This window comes from Physeter macrocephalus, chromosome 8, assembly GCF_002837175.3.
Source record: "Physeter macrocephalus isolate SW-GA chromosome 8, ASM283717v5, whole genome shotgun sequence".
Lineage (NCBI taxonomy): Eukaryota > Metazoa > Chordata > Mammalia > Artiodactyla > Physeteridae > Physeter > Physeter macrocephalus.
The window spans coordinates 10,624,140-10,638,452 of record NC_041221.1 but is presented as its reverse complement, the minus strand read 5'-3'; the positions used below and the strand labels follow the sequence as shown (position 1 = coordinate 10,638,452).

Below are 14,313 nucleotides of genomic sequence, written 5' to 3'. Positions count from 1 at the left end.
ATCGGAAGAGAGCCGCATGCCACAAGCATGAAACCACAGGGCAATTTCTGCTTAGGGCTCATTTAGTCCAGTTTCATTTTCCTGCCACCTTCCAACTATCTTCGTCATGATTCTTGCTCAGCAGTTTCCTGAATGCATTTTATTTCAAAGAAACACCTCCTCGGGATTCTCTGGAGATCCAGTGGTTAGGATTCTGTGCTTCCACTGCCGGGGGCCCGGGTTCCATGATCCCTGGCCAGCGAACTAAGATCCCACAAGCCGCGCAGGGCAGCCGGAAAGAAGAAAAGAAACTGAGCTGCGTGTTAAGGCGGGGAAAGCCGAGAACCCTGCTTTGCCGAGTAAGTTGTGTCGTTTTTGGGTTTTCAGTTCCTGCGATGATTACGTCCTATCCAAACACCACCCTGGCCACTCAGGGTCAGAAGAAGGAAATGAGCTGCACGGCCCACGGCGAGAAGCCCATCATAGTCCGCTGGGAGAAGGAGGACCGAATCATTAACCCCGAAATGGCCCGCTATCTCGTGTCCGTCAAGGAGCTGGGAGAGGAGGTGATTTCCACTCTGCAGGTAAAACATGACAGGCATGGCAGATGAGAAGCTACCTTCATGGGCAGCATAAGCCTGTCTTTTCACAGAAGTCGGTGCATCTGGGTAGCCAATAGCAAATCAGCTTTTGAAACATTTACGAAGCACTCTCTCTCCCCCTTCCCGTGATGGGATAGCTGAGTAGCCTGCCAAAATAGCGCTTTATCATACGTAAAATTGTTAAGAGTAAAATTATTGGGAACATGCGGGGAACCCAACCGTAATAATGAGAAGAAAGAGAGAAACAGGAGTCTTTTAATGACAGTTAATCCTGGCGGAATGACAGCCTATGTTGCGCACATGTTTTAGCTTCCTGTAAAAAGAAAAGTTAGATGGGTTCTTGGACAAAAAATATTATAAGGAAAATATTTTGCTTCTTGGGGAAAAACCCAACATAAAAAAGTACTGCAGTCTCTTAGAACTTTTAGCACCACTGGTAGTTAGCTGGGTGATTCTTTTAATATGCGGGAGAAATGATGCCATAGGACACACATGGAAAGAAAAGGCCCTGTGTTTGAAACGCTGATATTGATTCACACCCAGGGTCCAATCCTGGAGTCCTGGGAGACCAAACCTTTATTGCAGTGTTTATAGATCTGTTTTTTCAGGCAGGGCTGCTTTGAATGCTTTAAAAATCCACTATGAGATTTAAAAAAAAAAAAAAAAAAGTATATGGGGCCTGTATATCAACCCTACCGTGACATCCTACGTAAATTACACATCCAATTTAACAAGCTGGCAGCTACGTGGATCGTCTACATTGACTCTATCCATCTGCACATTTACAATTGTGCTGAAGTAATTTGCTCTCAGAATTGTGTGTGTGTGTGTTTGTGAGTGTGTATATGTGTGTGCTTGGGGCTGGGAGGAGGGTGAGAGTGGAGAGAAGATTTTTACAGCCAAAAGCCCTTGAGTTGTTCCCTCGCTCCGTTCTACTGGGTAAGATGGATTTCTCTCTGCTTTACGCATAGATTTTGCCAACGGTAAGAGAAGATTCTGGCTTCTTCTCCTGTCACGCTATCAATTCTTATGGGGAGGACCGTGGAATAATTCAGCTCACAGTGCAAGGTAGGATGGACATAGCCTAGGGGGAGAAACACGGCTGTTTCAGGACAGTAAGTGTGTGCCCGGGCTTGGGAATCTGTGTGGCCTCACTCGACGTGTCACACTACCAAGTCCTCAGAAAATTCTGAATCTGTACAAAGTTGGTGCTAAAGCACCATTTTGCAGATCTCATGATTATGTCAAGATGCAGCCCCAAAACACAGGGAACAAAGTTCGTAAAGGAATTGGGTTTGCATGACTGGGCAGCCTTGATAGGGTGCCTTTCTGGCTCACTTTTAGGGATCCTTATACTAGACAATCCGAATGAAAGTTTAATATCTGGGGCCAAAATCGTTTTCGAGTTAATAGATCCCAAGCCAGACCAGAAGAGTGACACTGAAATCTTCCTTGTTTGGTCCAGCTTTACAAGTGCTATGAAAATTGGCAGATTTGAAAAGTGAAAATTTTCCATCCTCAAAAGGGATTGGGGAAAAAAATACTGCCAGGTAAAAAAATCGTCTGCCCATGTCGAATGCTGGCAAAGCTTTTGTGAGTCACCCTCAGCTCTTCCACTAGCGTCTGTGTCTGAACAATATCTGAACTGATCTCGGGTTTTCTGTTGACGGCGCAGAGCCTCCAGACCCTCCTGAAATTGAGATCAAAGATGTGAAGGCGCGTACAATCACCCTCAGGTGGACCATGGGATTTGATGGAAACAGCCCCATCACGGGCTATGATATTGAATGCAAAAATAAATCAGGTAAGTCCTTGATTTCCCCCTACTTTATTTCCGCTTCAAAAGCCCTTTTATTATTTGCATTTTTGATGTATGTTACCTGTAAGAAGAACCTGGACTCCGGGAAACTCAGAGGGGGCTCTTTTTACCAGTTCGTCTCTTTCCTTGCACGAAGTGCACCCACGTTTCCTCTGGCGGGAGTGGTTTTCTGTCGAGATGGCTTCATTGCGTCAGCCCTGCCTCTTTTCTCTTTGAACCGGCAGGACCTCTATCTCATTGCTCCTTGTGGCCACTTTGGCACCGTCGCCACCAATGGCCGCGTGGACTGCTGCCCACCCAACCTGGCCCCCGTCATATTTTCTACCTCCCCGGCTTCCCTCTGCGTCCCTCGTGTCCGAATCCCTGAGTACCAGCTGTGTCCAGTGTCTGTGGGCTGAGCTGAGTGGTGGTGGTTTGCGCAGAGGGCCACGTCTTCTCAAGATGGGCGCTGACCCTGAAGGGCCCTCCTGGACGTGCAGGGACAGGCCAGGGGCCCGAACGCAGGCGAGCACGCCTGTGCTTCCTCCGAGCCAGCAAGTGGCCGGCTTGCAGGGAGCTCAGAAATGAAACGGACCCAGCCGTCAGGACCACGACAGGAGTGCCTGTTGGTCATCTTAAAGTGACAATGACAAGGCCACTTGGAACGTTAGGACCTATCCGGCCGAGGGTAGGGGACCACCGCAGTGGCTCCTGGTCCGGACTTTGACACAAAGGAGACGAGGAATTATAGCAGCATCAGCACGTGAAGGGTTGACAGAATCCCAGAGGCCGGGAGAGTGGCCTTGTTTCTCCCTCTCTGGGCACTGTGCGTTACTTCAGAGCACCCCGTCGTGACCCATGTAGTATCTTTGGCGCTGAAGCTGGAGTAGAAAATGAAGCTGGAGGCGGCTGGAAAGGCAGGTCCGGAGGGAGGAAATGTTTCAGTACGAGTGGGCAAGGGGCAGAGCAGGAGAATGTGTGAGACGGGAATAGGAAGCAAGTCCAGAAAAAGCCTAAGGGGTGGGGCTGAAGGAAAGCAATTCATGGTGATGAAAACAACTTGTGTCAAAGCAAGACTAGAGGTTGCAGCAATAGTGCTTGAGGCTGGCGGTAAGTCACGGGTTGGAAATGCGTAAGAAAAGACGTCGGAGGAGGTGAAATGGCTTGGCTTGGTCCCCTGAGCCGCAGCCAGAGACCTGGAAGTGAGGTGATGCTTACGTGGGACCTGAGGAAGCCTCCTGAGAGGAGCACAGTAGCTGCCGTCACACTGTCCCCTAGAAATGTGGCAGGTCCAGAGCAGGTGGAGGTGAAGGATGCCCCGTGAGCAAGCTGAGGGCAGTGCTGGTCCCAACAGGGATCGTTCAGGACTCAGGACCGACGGGCTTGCCCAGGGCCAGAGGAAGAGAGGAGGCCTTGCCTTCGTTCTAAACAACTAAGGTCAGGATGGAGCCCAAGACTGAGAAGTTCTGAGATCCAGGTCTTGAAGTAAAGGAAGTGCTTCTTAGGTGAGACCAGCGTGTTCTCTTGGAGAACAGCCCGGAATCTGACGGCAGCAATGAGAACTCAGCAGGAGCACAGACGTGCACGATGCGGACACTCTGCAGAGTCCCCAGAGGGAGGGACAGACCCCGCCAGCCTCTCTGGCTGGGCACTGACCGAAGGACTGTGGGTCTGGGGGCTAGTGCCCAGGCAGTCTCTAGGGGAGCAGCTCGGTGCCTCCCTGTCTTCAGGGCATCAGTCATTTCCAGGTGCCGGTGACGGTCCAGTGGCTCCTCAAAGGGGTTTGGGGTCCAGCCTGTCCTGGCTCGGCTGTGGCCCTGTCTCTTACCAGCCGTACCCGCCCAAACCATCCTCCTCTGTGAGATGGACAAGGGTCCCTCAAAGGCTGCCCTCCCGTTCCTGGACCACACAGTTACTATGGTTACTCCCACCTGATACTTAGACGCCACTCCTCGTGTTACCTCCACAGGGACTCATCCCTGGTCCACATTCGAGGCCAGGCCTCCCTCTCATGTGCTCCTACAGTCTCTCCCCTTCCTTTCCTGGCAGGTGTCATCATGTGTGATTACGTATTTAACTCTGTATTTGTTTTTCAAATTTATCAATATTTCCTTTTATTACATCTGGGTTTTGAGTTAAGTTAGAAAAGTTGTTCTCTACCTCTGGCCATAAAATAATTCAGCCTCTTTTCTTCTAGTACTTCATGTTGTTTCTTTCCCCCTCTTTTCAAAATTTAGATCTCCAAACCATTTGGAGTTTACTCTTCTGTATGCTGGAAGAGATGGATCTAGTTTTATCTTTTCCAAAATGGGTCTCCTGTTGCCCCAGCATCATTTATTAAAAGGTCCACCTTTGCCCAGTGATTTCAGATGCCACCTCTATCACATACTAACTTTCCATATGTATTTGAGTCTATTTCTGGACTTCCTATTCTACTCCATTGGTTTATCTATTAATGCACCAGTACCAGCCCATTTTAATCACAGAGGCTTTATGTCTTAGTATCTAATAAGGCTAGTCCACCCTTGTAACTTTTCCTTTCCAGTGTTTTCTTAGTTTTCCATATATAACTTTAGGATCAACACGTTTAGCTCCATAAAAGCATGTTTTTGTTATTGTTGATGAGATCACATTAAGTTTGTTTATTAGCTTAACGGAGAACTGACATTTTTATGATGTTGTGGGTTTAACTGGTCCATCAAAAAAGATGTGAAGTTCTAAGCCCTGGTACTGCACAGCGTGACCTAGTTGGGGAATGGGGTCAGAGAGCTGTGATTGATGATTCTTAACACGTCAGCCCTACCGGACTGGGAGCTCCTTGGGGTGCGCTGAGCCCAGCCCAGTTCCCCTGGACCTAGCACAGGCCTCACGTGTGTCAGCACTCCGCAGATGTTTGGTGAATTCTCATGGAGAAGGGAATGCATTTACAACTCACCGTCTGGCACATAGCAAACGTGTAATAAATGCAGCTTTTAGTATTACTCCAGTGTGCACCAAAACGCTTACACGTAAAAGGCCTCTAGGACCATCTGTGTTCGTTTAACTGCTTGCTACCCATTCAGGATCCTCGGTGTCTCCCACGTCTCCTGTAAGTTTCCCAAAGGCAGGGACTCTGATTCGGTGCTTCCCCAGCACCTAGCACAGTTCCCGCCGTATAAGGCGTGCTCAGTAATACTTGTGGCATTTAATTTACGTGCAATCCAAACCTAAGAATTACCTTTATCGCCAACAGCATTCTCCAATGTGTAAGTTGATGGGACTGTACATCATTAAAGCAGGAAAGCTCCTTATCTGTGAAGCTGGGGATGATCAGAATCAAGGGATATATTTGCATCCTTCTACTACAGACACACACACACACACACACACACACACACACACACACACACACACACACACACACACACACACAGCCAAGCTCATGGCTAAGGCATTCTTGCAGTCCTGGAACCCAGCAGTCTGAGGGTCAGGATGAGCACCACGGGGGTCCTTGGGGGAAAGCCCAGGGACAGGTAGCCATGGCCTGAGGTCTGCACCAGGGCCCTCCAGGACCTCCATCACTTTCAGTTTGAAAGGACTGGGAGGAAGGAGCGATCAGTAGCAGGCGGGAATCACAGTCACTGCTGTAAGAAAAGTGTTAGCATTTTCATGTGTTAGTTGCTTCCTCAATAAGTTTTGGGTATATAAACAGTACAGCCATAATTTAAGTGAGTGCAATTTATAGGCAGAGTGCATAGAAACTGATCCTTCAAGTCACAGCTTAAATGTCACCTCCTCCAGGAAGCCCTCCCTGACTACCCAGTTTATGGCATGCCCCTTCTCTACTCATAGAGCACCCTGTATGCCTTGGAACATTTGGTGAGCTTGTGACTGTTTATTTAATAGCTGTCTCCTGTGCTGGGTAGTTGTCCCCCCTGAGGGATCTAGTGACCCCTCGGGGTAGGTACTACATCTGAAGAATCCTGTGCTATGTCCTGGCGTCACCTACAGTGACCAGCACACATATTAGACTTGTAAGAAACATTTTTTGACTGGTTGACTCTCAACCTGAGTTTTAGGCAATGAAATCATCCCCCTAAAAGATGCTTTCTTCCACTTTTTTGTTAATTTGCTAAGAACACAACGTATGACCACAGTCCTAGCAAAGTGGGTGCCTGCAAGCGATCCTTCAGGCTATGCTTGACCAACCCCAGCAATGGAAACTCACCAGCCCAAGAAAGCACGATTCTGCCTTGGGCCGGCCAGGACTATTAGGCATTCTTACATTTCTTGCACCTGCAGAGCCAGTGGCCCTCTTCCCACCCCGCTAAACCCTTTTGTCAAACGGCATCCCTTCCAGGATATGAAAACAGATGATGTTCCTTCATTTTCCGTTTGCCAGGAAAGACAAAACATCCCAAGTTCCTTTGCTTGTATCTCCAGTGACCATCTCCTGGCCCAATTGCTCTGATCAGGCCCCATGGCAACAGCCCTGGTGTCATCTGACCGGGCACAGACACAAAAGAGCCTTCGCCTCCCTCGTTTGGAATGTTCAACTTTCTTCACGTAGCCCCAGTCCCACGGGTTGCTCGGTCTGCCACGTACTAGGATCCCCGTGGCCACTGCTTCTCCTCCAGATGGACACCAAGAACCCCTTTCCGTCCCCTTGCAGCATCTTGTCCCCCGGGCTGCACGGCTGGCCGATCGGCCTGCTGTCCGCCGCGTCTGCTTCCTTCCCCTCTTGGAAGGCAGCCTGCCTGTCCCCACGTCCCCTCTGGGGTGCCTCTCTCCTTCTCCTCAGGGCCTCACTGACTGGGCCTAGCTCCTTGCACCCCGCCCTCCTCCTGTTTCAGGCCCCCTTCCCCATTTCACCGAGGACCCTTCTCCTTGGAGAAGGAGGGGCTGAAGCGGCTTCCCCGGGGTCCCGATGCTTTCCTTCTCTTGCCCAGCACAGCAGGTCTCACCCTTCTCTGAGCTGCCTCTTCATTGCACTCCTTTTGTGTAATTTTGTCTCTCAAACTTCGGGCTGCCCTCACTCTTTCAGGCCTCTGACGACCCTTCTGCAGATCAAGTTCACCCTCTTACATTTGTCCTTGACGATCTGCCATCCTCCTGACTCGGGGTGTCTGACGCCCAAGCTCACCAGCGAGCACCCGGTACAACCACACCGCCCCTGGGGGCTCCCCCAGTCCTTCCCAGGGGGGATAATTGGGATTTCAGAGGCAAGGAGGCCCACTCTGAACTTCCTCTTCACCACTGGTCTCTCTAGGGCACGTCATGGAATCTCACCTACTCTTTCATCAGATGCTTCTGACATCTCCTCTCTAAACCAAGGGACGAATCTGACCATGCACAGCTCTCCCGCCCTTAGCTCCTACAAACCCAGAGGACTTACAATAATTCTTGGCAAAGTTCCCCTCCCTTGCACTTGACCCAGCTCTCTGCATTGTTCCTCCTCGCCAGGAAGCCAAGTTAAAAGTTCGTCCGAGGTTTTCAGCTAAGCACATGAGGCTTCCAGCAGATACCTGGCAAGCTGAAATCCAGTCTCATCCATCAGGCATCCTGCAGAGACTCTGTGAAGGTCGTGTGCTGCGGGAAGACGGCCTAGAGCGTGGGGAAAACACGGGTGAGGTCAAATCCAGCCCCACTTCTCACCAGCTCCATGACAGGGTCTGGGTTTCTTGACCTTCACAATGGAAATAAAAACCCCTACTTCACCAGAATGTTGTAAGAACCCAGTCAAATAAAGCAGTCTGTCCAGACTCTAGCTGTGCGTCAGAATGACCCAGCGAGAGAGGTCGTTTACGGCACGGATCTGGGGGCACCTTCCCCCAGAGATTCTGATAGCGTGGGTCTGAAAGCACAGTTGTCAGAAAGCACTGAGGTGTTTCTGACGTACCCACAGATCTGGGAGCTGCAGAAGTCACCTTTGTAAAATGCCTAGAGCAGCACCCAGAGAGCAGATGCTGCGCCGGCGCCCGAGTTCCCTTTGCTGCTGGCTTTTCTCCGACCGCTGCCTTGACTTCCGCCACAAACCCAGTGTCTCCTCTTCTCCCCAAGCCTGAGCTCCGTGGCTCACAGCTCAGATTCCCTTTCCCTCTGACTCCCAGTTGGGGGGCCCAGTGGCAGACACAGAGGACGATTCAGAAGGAACCTGGCGGAGGCACTGTTCTGTGTGCGCAGCTTCCGTCAGGGGCCCTATTCTGAGGTTTCAGCCCTGTCTACACCCCAGAAACACTGTTCCTCTCCTCTGGCCCTCCTGGCCCCGACAGGGAGATGCTCACCACTCTTTCTAGGTGCCGGGGACCTCAGCATCCCCTGCGAGTCCCTTTAACCCAGCCCACACCGCGGTAAACAGACGCCTTGTAAACGGTCTTCCTCGTGTGACTTATAAACCTTCCTCAGTGCTACATGTGCTCTCTGTGTCTAGAAACCACCCTCCCCTTCCTTCACTGGGTAAGGAGACCTGTAATCAGTCCTCACAACCGTTTTATTCCTTAACCTGCTCTTCCTTCTCATGTCTTTACCCAACTCTCCCCATCCATGCTTGCACCCCCCAGCTCTTGGATGTCCAGGCGTGCCTTTCTGCTTGTGACTTACTCCTGCTGAGAGGTTTCTTTAGTTCACCTACGGTATGTCCTTGCTAGCTTTATTTGTATTTCAGTCTGCGGTTTCATTTTCCCAAGTGTCAGGGTCTCTCCGGGACTGTTGCTAATGGCCGGTGTTGTATTCTCAAGCACCCTTCGATCCGAATCCATGACCTGCCCGTTTGCACATCAGCATCTGAGATCAGATGTAGCATTTTTTAGTCCCTTCCCAAGCTCTTCTCCTGGGTAGCCAGTGCCCTGTTGGTATTCTTCTTTTGATGCCATGTCACTTGCTAGAGTGTGTGTGGAGATTTAACTAGACTTTTCTTCTTCTTCTTTCAGTTACTTTAAAACCCTTCGGGATAACCCATTCTTTCTCTTTCTCAACCTTTTCATCTTTGGCCAAAAAATCCACCCTTCAGTCGTGATCATGGGCGTATCATCTTCTTCTTTCAGAGTCTGATCACGGCAAGAAAGAAGCTGAAAACAGAGCCTGTCCTCCAAGGACCACCCACTTCCTGCCTGAGACCCCTGCCTTGGTCACTCCCCACAGGCTATTCACACGACTTCCCTGGTAGGAGGAAGAGGTGGGCGGTAGCCATCACTACCTCTCTGCAGGTTCTCAGCCACGCCGCAGACACGCCCTTGGGGAGGATGGCCCGTCTCCATAGCTCAAGTCAGTTGCAGAAGCCTCCCTAGTGGCCTGGGCAGAACTGTCATCGCCTGCAAGTGTCAGGTTCCTCCTGGGGCTGGCGAGCAGCTGTCTCTGCATCCTGCAGTGCCTGGGGTTCCCCTCTGTTGTCTTAAACGTCTTCTCCAGAAGGCCTGGCTTTCTCTTTGTGGGACAAGACTCCTATTTATACGAGATTCCATCGGTATGGAATTGCCTCCTGTCGTGTGTCCTCTATTGAATCCTATCCTTCGGTTCTTCCACCGTTGGTTATTATGCAGCCTCTTCTCTTTTTATGTCACGTTCTTCCATCTTCAGTCTTCTGGACTCAGATGGCACTTTTGCTTTTAGTTGGAATATCAGCTGTTGGTTTCCGTTAGGCTCCATTCCCTGTCACGTGAGAGGACTCAAAGTCATACTTGAAGCTACGTATTCTTTCTGCGAGTCCAGACAATCTCTTGCCCTTACGATGACCTTTGGACAGAGCAGCCCTCTGAACTTCCATGGGCATCATTCATGTGGAAAGGGAGTGGGGTCATTCCGAGGGCCCAGAGGTCTGTATGTTTGCCATTTATTTATTCATCTGTGAAACACGCATTTATTATTTGTCGGGCTGTGTGTGAGCGCTGGGGGTGCAGCGGTGAACGCGGCCAGCGTGGTTCATGCCCTCATGGGGCCTAGAGGGGACACAGACTCTCAGGGAAATTCTTACAAGTGTGATGAGCACAGGGGAGCGAGTGCAAGGGGACCCTGGGGTGGGGAGGGAGGGTGGGAGTATACGAGCATCCCCTCTGCCACCATCTCAGGGGCCTCTTGGTTCTTCCACACCCAACATCACCTCTTGACCCCCACCCCTGGTCAGCACCTGCCCAAACTCTTTCTGAAATAAGAACCGTTTGCTGACGTGCTCATCACGGGTTGAAGCTCCAAAGCCAGCAGGTGCACCACTGCCGTGGATTTAATGATGACTCTTTGTGTGAGGCATATGCTGCCTTTAAAATTAGCTGTGGTTGAAAAATAATTCCCACAGTAAAGGATGGGAGACAAAATGATTTCAGAAATTAGAACTGAGAAGGAACGTTTGATAACCAGTATTCATGCTGGATGAGATGAGTTTTTATGTGTTTTTATGTGTTTCATTTTTACCACTCTCCTTTTGGAGAACAAGGGTCTGACATGGCTAAAGGCTTTGCTGGCTTTCAGATTCCTTTTAGAACCAGGGATTTTTTTTCTTTTGGCTGGAAGGTTGTCCCGGCCATGCTTTCTTTTATTATCTTGTACAGTGAGTGCTTGAAAGTAGCTGTTGTTCACTTCCCTGGCATGAGCTCCCCCCACTTCTGTTTTCCTCTGCGATTTCTGCCAGGAGGTCTGTCTGTTGTGTTGCCTGGGACAAAACTCCCTGGGCCCAGCTGCCCACAGCCTCCGTCCCCCTCAGCGTGGGCAGTGAGTGTGTGGTGTCACGCCCCCTCTGATGGCCAGCCCGCGGGAACCCTGGCAGCATTGCGTTAAGAATTCACTTGGAGTTGTCACTTTTTTTTCTTTTCTTCTTCCTTTTTTTGTTTTTGTTTTTTAAATTCCTACTTGGGAACTTTCAAAGGCAGAGGGAAAAAACTCACATCTCTATCTCTTCTTTTTTGAAAAACAAAACCCCAAAGACTCCTGGGATTCTGCTCAGAGAACCAAAGATGTTTCCCCTCAGCTGAACTCGGCCACCATCATTGACATCCACCCTTCCTCCACCTACAGCATCCGAATGTACGCCAAGAACCGGATTGGCAAGAGTGAGCCCAGCAACGAGCTGTCCATCACCGCGGACGAGGCAGGTATGTCTGACCGGCAGGGGCCCAGGGGCTGGGAGCTGGCCCGCGGGACCCAGGTGGTTAATGCAGGGTCACAGCTTGGACGACTGCTCTCCGTAGCTCTGCGCCCCATCAGAAACACAGATGGCTCTCTGCCGCCCACTTTGAAAGCAGTGCTCTTCAAACAGGACTTAGGTCAAGGTTCTCACACCTAAGACTTAAAAGAAAGACCTGTGAGGCTAGCGAGCTAGTGAGATTTAAAGAACCACACGCTGTTCTTACAATCCCTTTGTCTGGAGGCGTGGAGTCCAGAAGGCAGGAGAACCGTGAGCCTATGTCTTGCTCAAGGGGCTGTGCAGTCAGGGGAGGGGGGATCCCTTAACTAGGAAATGGCAAGAATATTCTCTGGGTGGGGAGAGGGGAGGCGGAGGCACAGGTTATTTGACCGACTAGAAATGTCAATATCTCTATCATCCAGAGTAGCGCACTTTTTTCCTATTACAAAGTATTTCTTATGGTGTTGAAAACACATGGAAGGTAGAGCTAGGCGTTTTGAAGACAGAACAGCTCGCGCAATCCTACCACCTAGCGCTACCCATGAATATGTTGATGTCACACACTAAACTATTCATCACACACGCACGCGTGCGCACACGGACACACAGGGACGCACACCCTTCAACAGGGAGGTTCACTCGTGGTTGCCGGGGGTGGCAGTAACCTGTGCGCAGAGGACCGAGCGATTAGGCAGTGGCCGTGCAGCCTGCCTGCCAGCCCATCTCCTGGCAGGACAGGAGGATGCAAGCCGCCCTAGGGCTTCTCTGGGGAAGGAAAGGTGAGGAACCGTGGCCTGGCTCATCTTTGGGGGGGCAGAAGAGTGTCCGGCCCCAAACCTAGCTTTTCTTTTCCTGCCCCCGGTCAGAGCTAACCAGCTGGTCCCTGCTGCTGCAGGGAAGGTGGAAGCTTGGTCTCAGAACCCTAGTTCCAAAGTCACCAAGAGTAAGGGGATCACCCCCGAATAGCTAAGCTTCCACAAGAGGTCGCTGCATCTTTCAACGGGGGTTGTTCTTGACCCTTCCCACCACCTGCTTCTCTGTCACCTTCATTGATGGCACTTCGCATAGATATCACTCTCCTGTATCTCTTGAGGACTTTCCTACAATTTGTAATTCTACCTTCCACCATTTCTTTAGCAAACCCCACAGTTTTAGGTATGTCAGTTATTGATTTTTTAATTGAAGTATAGTTGATGTACAATGTTGTGTTAGTTTCAGGTGTACAGCAAAGCGATTCAGTTATACATATATATGTTTGTATATATATATGTACGTATTCTCTTTTAGATTCTTTTCCATTATAATTTCTGACAAGATATTGAGAATAGTTCCCTGTGCTATACAGTAGGTCCTTATTGCTTATCTGTTTTACATATAGTAGTGTGTATCTGTTAATCCCAAACTCCTAATTTATCTCTCCCCCTCTTTCCTTTTTGGTAACCATAAGTTTCTTTTCTATATCTGTGAGTCTGTTCCTGTTTTATAAATAAGTTCATTTGTATCATTTTTTAGATTCCACGTATAAGTGATATCGTATGATACTTGTCTCTGTCTGATTTACTTCACTTGGTATGATAATCTCTAGGTCCAGCCAAGTTGCTGCAAATGGCATTATTTCATTCTTTTCTGTGGCTGAGTAATATTCCATTGTGCATATGTACCACATCTTTTTTATCCATTCATCTGTCAACGGACATTTGGGTTGCTTCCACGTCTTGGCTATTGTGAATAGTGCTGCTATGAACGTTGGGGTGTATCTTTTCGAATTAGCGTTTTCATCTTTTCCAGATAATATTCCCAGGAGTGGGATTGCTGGATCATATGGTAGCTCTATTTTTAGTTATTTTGAGGAACCTCCATACAGTTCTCCATAGTGGCAGCACCAGTTGACATTCCCACCAACACTGCAGCAGGGTTCCCTTTTCTCCACACCCTCTCCAGCATTGATTGCTTGTAGACTTTCGGATGGTGGCCATTCTGGCTGGGGTGAAGTGGTACCTCCCTGCAGTTTTGATTTGCACCTCTCTTCAATTTTTCGTTATCATAAATACTACTGTGATGAACATCCTTGTGATATATCTTTTCCCATTTGCAACATTATTTTTTATGTTAAATTCCAAGAAGCAGGATTGCTGGATCACGGCAAATGCACAAATATAATCCCTTTGCTGTGTACAATCAACATGGTCCTCAAGGAAGCAGGTTAACGTTTCCTGTTTTTCCTGAACTGCAGATGAGAATTCATTTCTCAGCTCGAGAGCACATCAGTTCTTGAAAATTGTTTTCAAGGCCTCTTCACTGCAAACATGTTGGATAATTGAAAAAAAAATCCCAAACTCTGAAAGTACATTGCATTGCTCAGAAATAAGTAGGAAATGAGTGTTAATAGGCTCCTGCAAAAACAGAATCTTCTTGAAATATTTATGTAAACAGCACACTAATTTCCTGGAGTTTCATCATGCTGGGGATTTAGGGAGAATAAGCTGCCCCGAAATGAACACTTTGGCTCAGGGCTGATCCTTCTCCTTCGTTTTAGCCATTTTCCGACTCTGCCCATCTCCACAACCTTCTCAAGGCAGGGATGTTTTTCCGTTGGTGCATTTCGCGCTGCTTTCCCCATCGCCGCCGTGACCAATGCAGCTGCTGTTGCTTATTCTGTCATTTCCTCTGTGATCTCCCTGAAGCTGGCAGTTGCCATGGCAGCGCTTCTCTCTCCAGCCGGGAGGCCAGGTGAACAGCCGCTCCTGGTCCCCGGTCACCAGCGTGCGGCCCGCTCCCAGGCGTCTCTGCAGACAGACGGATGCAGAGCCCCCTGCTTGGACCCTGGGCTGGCCTTTGGGGTT

General features: G+C 49.5%; 1 protein-coding gene across 1 annotated transcript in view; it reads left to right on the top strand.

The window, feature by feature from the left end:
- DSCAM (DS cell adhesion molecule) overlaps positions 1-14,313 on the top strand; it is a 759,593-nt gene that overhangs the window by 603,696 nt on the left and 141,584 nt on the right. The window contains exons 13-16 of the mRNA XM_024120069.1: positions 367-563; positions 1,553-1,649; positions 2,257-2,385; positions 11,271-11,438. Of these exons, the coding sequence (XP_023975837.1) occupies positions 367-563; positions 1,553-1,649; positions 2,257-2,385; positions 11,271-11,438 (591 nt within the window). The remainder of the gene's footprint in view (positions 1-366; positions 564-1,552; positions 1,650-2,256; positions 2,386-11,270; positions 11,439-14,313) is intronic.